Raw genomic sequence first — 7,683 nt, forward strand, 5'->3', positions numbered from 1 at the left:
GGGGGGGGCAATGGGGGGAGGTGACGAGGCTCGGGGGGCAATGGGGGGAGGTGACGAGGCTGGGGACAGTCGGGAGCTCCCCAGGAGACTGGGTGCAGGCCTCGGCCGGCGCCGCTCGGTACCTTTCACCCCCGCCATGGTCGCGGGGAGCAGAGAACGGGGAGCGAGCTCCGCTTTTTGGGGCGCCGAGCGGATCTGCGGGCTGCGGCTACTTCCGGCTTCCGGTGGCGGAGACACGCCCCCCCCCTTAGTTCCGCCCCGGCCCAACCCACGTGGCCACAGAGGACAGGCGCCGTTAAAGGGCCAGCGGCTCCACGCTGACGCCTCAGGCTCAGCCCCGCCTCTGCCGCACCAGAGGGAGCCCGTGTCTGTCCCCGCCCGGCAGGGGGTGGAGCCGCGCTTGTCCGCGTCCCCCCCGTGAACCAACCGTCGGTTCGCACTGGAACGGCGGGGGCTGTTTGGCGCCAAAGCCCCGAACCTCTGCAGCGAGGTTGGACCGCGAGCGGGCTCGTCCGCAGCCGCCCGCTCTCCACCGCAGCCCGCCCGGGCCAGCTGCAGAGGGAGGGCGACAAGGCCCGGGGTGGTTCCTTGCCAGCTGCATTCGAGGCCGGTGGCTTGGGCCTTAAAGCAATTCTCACCTGAAAAGAGCCTTAACACAAAAGTTATTTGTCTAGACGCCGCCTTGTAGTGTTGCCCCTGCCTTGGCTCCTCTAAGGAAACAGTCCCACAGAAGTCAGCTGGTTTGAATTGAATAATAAAGTTGTGGTCTACAGCCCACTGATGGTACGAACCAGAGGTACCGCAAATCCGGATCAGGGGTTACCACCCAATTAAAACATGAGCACCAAATTTATTAATTTGTCTCTTATAGAAAACCAGCCTCAAGATTATCCAAGTGCGCTACAACTTATTACTTAATTAGATCAGTCTGGCTGAAAGTCATAGTCACTGACATGGGCCCATTAAATGAGGTTTGCCATTTGTATGGTAGCGCAGTAGGAGTAGAGAAGGATAAACCTAGCAAAACAAAACAAATTGGTAGACTTTTTGGCAGCTGAGAAATTACACACTCGTTCTTGGTGTATGTTTGATAGAAATGGAGGCAATATGAAACGTTATGAATACTATAGGAGCTGCAGTGTATTAACCTATGAATACTGATATATACCAATGGTACCAGGTCAGTGAGGGGAAGTTCCTCTGTATTTAGGGTGACCAGATGTCCCAATTTTATAGGGACAGTCCCGATTTTTGGGTCTTTTTCTTATATAGGTTCCTATTACCTCCCACCCCCATCCCGATTTTTCACATTTGCTGCCTGGTCACCCTATCTGTATTGGGTTAGAAGACTTTCTTGTGTGAATACATTGGTCTAATTCTTATTGGGGTTAGGGCAGTATTTATTATATGCCTATACTGCTTGAATTCAATGGGAAACTGCACAGGAAGGCAAAACAATGTCTTTCTAGATACAAATATGTATGTACACAGTAAAGACAAGGCGGGTGAGGTAATATCTTTTTCTGGACCAACTTCTGCTGGTGAAAGAGACAAGCTTTGGAGGTACACAGAGTTCTTCTTCATGTCTGGGAAAGGCACTCAGAGGTCTTGTCTACACTACAGACTTATGTCAGTATAACTACGTCGCTCAGGGTATGAAAAATCCACACCCCTGAGCCACAGTTATAACCGACCTAACCCCCCATGTAGATAGCGCTATGTTGTCTGGAGAGCATCTCCCACAAACATAGCTACCACCTTTCAGGGAGGTGGATTAACTATGCTGATGTAAGAGCTCTCTCCCATCATCTTAGAGCGTCTTCATTAGAGCGCTACAGCTGCACTGATGCAGTGTTTTAAGTGTAGACCGGCCCAGAGTGTCAGAGCTAAATACAAGGGTTATTGGGTTACAGATTGTTGTAATGAGCCATAAATCCAGTGTCTTTATTATGGCCATAATTTTTGGAGCCTAGCAGAATTATGAATTAAAGTTCCCAGGCTAGCCTTTTGAAGGTGTTGTGCAGATTTCCTTTGAGGATGAAGACAGAGGTCAGAGATGGTACACATTAGGAAGATAGTAGGACCAGCTTCAAGATCCTATATCTTGTCTCCAAGACAGCGTAAGCCTTGTTTTGCCGGGCTGGTAACTAGAGACTAAAAACCTAGAGTTAAAAAGTACTGCGTAGGAGAAGGGCATTCAGTGGTGAGCAGCTGTCTCGGCAGGCAGACTGCAGAGGGAATCTGAAGGAATAGGGATTTTCCACACCCTGGGAATGGTGAGCATTAGGGAAAAGCAGGCATACTTAGGCTGGTTTATTTTAAAGATTTATTTTCTCTTAAGTTCATTTGTTCTAAATAAGTGATACTTTGCTTTAAAGAAGCTACTTGGTCACCCATTACTGCTGTTCTTGGCCCTGAGGTAGTAGAATTGCAGGGTCTGAGCCCAAGTCAGGGCTGTTGCTAAGGTAATCCTTGTGGATACACAGGGGACTAGCACCCAGCACCTGGAGGGGGTATACTCAGAGAGATCAGGAGATCTGTGAGGTGCAGTTAGACCAGTAACAGTAGCAATGTTTAATTGAGAAAAGCTGCATGAAGGTAGCATATGCACCATGATGTAAAAGTGACCTATATAGAACAGTCCTTTGGTGACTTCTTATAAAGTAGGAATAAGGCCTTGGCTGGCACTAAATGAAGTGGAAGGAACCTCGAGTAAGTGTGTGCATGCATTTTTCCTTAAGATGTTTAAATGTAAAGATGGTGCCCAGCCCAACCCCTAGTTAGCAGGACACAGGAATCAACTTTTCATTGGTTTACTTGTACTCTACCTCTTTTGATACAACAAACAGAGGAAGAGTTGTTATTTGCTCTTCATTGACCTGTGGGGTTGGGCAGGGCAGGGCAGGGCAGGCATGCGGAGTAGTGTGTTGATGTACATAGGGAAGGCCTTCATATCCTCCTTTCTTTCAGTGGAACTTTCCTGGAGGTACTCTGCAATCCTCTCCTGAATGGCTGGCAGCCTTATTTCTTCCTCCACTGTAGGCAGCTTTTCCGTACCACTCCACAATCAGTTTGGCTGGCACCATTGCAATAAACTGGGTAACAGCATTCCAGCCCAGAAGGCTTCGGGAACCAGCAGCATCTGTGCTCTCTGCGTATGTCTGACCCTCAGGAGATAACAGTTAAAATCACCACCACCGGTAGAAAATAGTGCCAGTACTCCATACTATTGCCTGGTTCTTGTAACCATGGGAACAGGAGCCAAGATTTTATTGTTTCATTCAACCAAAAAATTCCCTCCTCGTTTCACCCCACCCTCACGCCGGTGGGCCATGCTCCCCATGGCTGTGGCTGGAGGGCTGTACTGTGATGCTCCAAAGCTGAAGTGTCAATAAGCCTGGCTTAGATAAAAATTTTGTGGGGAAAAGGAAAGGGCACTCTGAAACGTAACTCTTGCTTTCCATTTGGACTGTAAATACAATGGTACATCTATTTTATCTGTAGCTACTGCCATTGCAGCCTTCTAAGGTGCCCCATCCCACACCCATCAAACACCTGAACCTGCTAGCATTAGGGTTCCTCTGGGTAGAGTATTTGGCGGTAGGGCATCCTGCCCTAGGGTTCCTAGGGAGAGTAGTAGGAGCTAGGGTGAGGGTTCTTATGGAAAGGGCTTTCCACCTTAGGGATAGTATTCCTATAGGTAGGATACTTGGAGCTAGGGTGAGGGTTCCTATGGGAAAGGCTCCCTGCCCTAGGCTCAGGGTTCCTATGAATAGGGTACTTGGAGGTATGGTAGGAGGAGAAAGAAGAGAACATGGGAGACTATGGTCAATAAGATACTGCAAGCCACTGCTACATGGACTGTGCTCAGAGGGCCTGGTGGGTGAATACAACAGAAACCGGGGCTCCGGCAGCCAGGCTCGAGCCCTTTAAAGCACCGCCCAAGCCCGGCTGCCTGAGCCCCGGGGTAGCAACAGCAATGATCGGGTGGCGCTTTAAAGGGCCGGGGCTCCCCGCAGCAGCAGGAGCCCCGAGCCCTTTAAAGTGCCGCCCGAGCCCTGCTGCCGGAGTCCCGGGGTCTTTAAAGGGCTGCCCGAGCCCCGCTGCCTGAGCCCAAGGGTAGACGGCAGGGCTCGGGCGGTGCTTTAAAGGACTCCCGACAGCGGCAGGAGCCCCGAGCCCTTTAAAGCGCTGCCCGAGCCCAGCTGCCAGAGCCCTGGGCCCTTTAAAGCGCCAGCCTGGGGAAGCCGGTCTGGTCTGGCACGGCGTACCAGCTCTTGCTGGTTTGCTGTACTGGTCCGTTCCGGCTTACTTTCACCTCTGACTACCCTAGCGTCCTGAATATACCTCCTCCTCCCAGGGAGTGACTAGAGCCTGTCTTCCTGCTACACCCAGCTCCTGGGCTTTACACAGGCCCTTCCAGTTCCTGCCCAGTTGAGTCTGCTTCCACTTAGCAGCCACTTCACCACCTAAATCTCTCCCCTTGTTGCTGTTTAAGTGGTTGATTCCTCCCACCCACCCCATTCAACCCTCTCAGGGCCAGTAGGGGGCAGGGCTCAGAGCTGCAGCCCGGCCATGGTGAGCCGTGCTGGCACCTGTAGGGGAGCCATGGACCCTCCACCTGCCTGGGGGCACAAGCTGGGGGCTGCTCTTGGCATGCCTGCATGGCTCTTAACATAGCCAGGCTGCAGCTCTGTGCCCCCACCCCCAGCCAGAGCCAGAGCCAGATCAGGGAGAACTGCATGGGGAGCCCCCACCCACCCTACTTTTGGGAAGGCTCCGATGCCCTGGCCAGGAGTCATAGTCCTGCATAGCAGGAGACAATTATTAGCCCTACAAACTTGCATGACAATAGACCCCACTGTGGATTTTCCAATTCCAAACTGATTACCTACTGACTGGTAGCAATTTGGCATTGCCAGGTTCCAGAGTATGATCACTACTCACTTTTCAACTATCCATGCAGCTTTCATTGTGGTATCCATGCGAAGGAGGGCTGGTGTTTGCTTGGCCCACAGACCTAGGAACATGGTCTTTCACATTGAAAGTTCTGCAGCCACTGCTCATTGTCCCAGACCTGTATTATGATGTGATCCCACCAGTTCATAGTTGTTTCTTGGGCCCAGAAGTGGTGCTCCACCACTGGCAGCTGCTCCGTGAATGCCACCAAGAACCTTGAATTGGTTTTCACTACGTCCCTCAGCAATCTGTCCTTGAAGAAATAGTCATGTCGCCCCGTTGTTGTGGTTCTCCCTGGGGCTCTGCAAATAGCGGAGATCCTTGGTCCTGTGTTTGCAACATTCAGGATAACAGCGCAGAGCTCCGGGGGCTCCATGCTTCGGTCAGAGATGGTGGAGAGCAAAGAGTGCCAGGTGGGTTTGTAGGATTTAAAACACACACAAAAGTTACAGGATGTTATTATGGGACAGAGAATTGCCTGATGGGAGCTTGACCCCTAGCTCCTAGTCACCCCTGCAAGACTTGATTTCTGCCCAACCATGCATTGTGAACATTTTCCAAAAGACAGTGCACCAGTTGGTGGTGAGTGCTACATTGGGATATCTATCCATGGTACACCACACTGTGCTTTGACACAAGCATTCCTGGTGAGTACAGGCAGCGCTGACCCAAGCAGCGAAGTGCTCACACACATAAACAACACAGTAACTGCAGCTTTCCACCAACATAGCCTGCATTGACCAAAGTCTGTAGTGTAGACATGGCGCTAGGAACAAAGCCATAAGCACAGCAAGCACAAACATACAAAACCTCATTTCCACTTACACCCATCTAGATATATACATAAATGAAATCAGACTCTGGCCTTTTAGGTTTTTTTAATATAATTGCTTTTTTAAAAAAGCAATTTTCTAGTTGTGTATTTTTGCAATATACCTGTTCTTCATATGCATCAAGATATTATTGCCTTATTAATCTAGTTTGACTTCAGCAACAGAAACCAAAACTGACTAGCTTCCTTGCTCAGGTTGTTTGTGCTAGAACAGTGGTTTTCAAACTGGGAGTATATGAGAAAAATCCTGTAATGGCAGACAACACATTTTATTTAGTATAGAGGTTTTCAAACAGTGGGGCATGCCCTGTAGGGGGGCACAGAGGAACATTGGGGGTGGGGGTGGGAAAAGGGTAAGCAGCAACACCAGTTACTTCTTTGAGTTACTATTTTTGGTTGCACCTTCTAACCCAGACAGGCTGGGTGGCCCGCTGAGGGGAGTCAGGGAGTGGAGGTGGCACTCCCTTCCCAAACCCTGCGAGGCAGGGCTGGCCTGAGCCCCCTGGCATCGCCGCTCCCCTCTCCCCCCCCCCATTTTCCGCTGCACCCCCACAGTTTGAAAACCTCTATTAGCAGTTGCTAAATGGAAGGCAAAATTCGGGGTGGGGGGCACATGCCCCTGCATGCTCCCCCACATTGCCTCTTCCTATCTCAGATGGGGCTATGTGGTAAACTACATTATTTGGAAAAGGGGACGCAGCCTAAGAAGTTTAAAAACCATTGCTCTAGAGGAAATGTAGCCTATGCATAAGTCTCTAGGGAGCACCCAGTGTTGATTTGTTTCTCCAGAAAAAAGTAGCAATAGTTACTTCAGGTGCATAGCTGAGTGGGTCCATTCCTCCTGAGACGTGATTAAAAGGGGGTCTGTTTAGGCACATGTAAAAATCTTGCAAAATACAGTTTTAACTTCATCACTCGCTCTCCTGCTTATACTGTATTTACACCGTTTTATTCCCCCAAATTGTATTCAGAGTAATAAAGTGGATGTTTCTTTACAAGCACAGAACATACCTGAATTTATTGAATTTGAGCTTTTTAATATATATACAAATGTTTTAGACTAGTCACATTTCATTTTGAGTATATAGCATATTTACAAAAAAATTACAATAATTTTAGACAAACAGTAAACCTGAACATTGATAAGCTCGGTCACTACAAGATATGAAAATAAATGAATTGCCGAGTTAACTAATTTTGAGATAAGTAGGTCCCAAAACTTTCATGCATCTATAAAAACATTAGGTTGGAGAAGAATCAAAGTTTAAATTTGGGGAGGTTTTTTTTTCCCTGGGTTATTTGAAGTTTAATGATGGTTTGTATTTTGTGAACATTGAGGTGTTATCCAGAGCTCTCTGCCATGACAAACTTGATACAAAGCGAATGTAGTTTCTCATTTCAAAAATGTACATTACATCAATGAGATCCTTTTATTATATAGGCATAGTTCACACAATATCTACAAACGTGAATGAGAAACAAAATAAATCAGCAAACCACAGGAACATGATTCACATTCCAGTTATCTTTTTAAATAAGACAAGCACATACTGGATCAAAAACATTTCATAATATGTTAATAAATAACATCATTTGTTATGGTTATCTTGAACATTTTAAGGTCTTGTATATAAAAAGGAAAAGTGTATGTTGGTATCACATTGTCAGTTAATGGTAATAAATAATGGACCAATACAACAAAAAGATGAAGTTTTATACAGAAAGTAATGTCCTTTGACATGCTGCCTTTGCTGTAACTATTTTGCCACTGGAAAATTAAAATTTAAAGTAAATAAACAAAAATGGATTGTCTTTAAAAATACCAGCTTTCCAAAGATTTTCAGATATAGATCTTTTCCTTAAAGAATTAATATGGAAACTTTTCTGCCCAT

At 47.7% G+C, this 7,683-nt stretch overlaps 1 protein-coding gene across 1 annotated transcript in view; it reads right to left on the reverse strand.

The window, feature by feature from the left end:
- The window catches only part of LOC113407424 (leptin receptor gene-related protein), a 9,268-nt gene extending 9,046 nt beyond the window's left edge, over window positions 1-222 (reverse strand). Inside the window, exon 1 of the mRNA XM_026655926.2 lies at window positions 123-222. Coding sequence (XP_026511711.1) covers window positions 123-138 — 16 coding nt within the window. The 5' untranslated portion in view covers window positions 139-222. The remainder of the gene's footprint in view (window positions 1-122) is intronic.
- Window positions 223-7,683: the final 7,461 nt, after the last annotated feature.

The sequence above is a fragment of the Terrapene carolina genome, unplaced genomic scaffold (assembly GCF_002925995.2).
Source record: "Terrapene carolina triunguis isolate 2854851 unplaced genomic scaffold, T_m_triunguis-2.0 Scaffold211, whole genome shotgun sequence".
NCBI lineage: Eukaryota > Metazoa > Chordata > Testudines > Emydidae > Terrapene > Terrapene triunguis.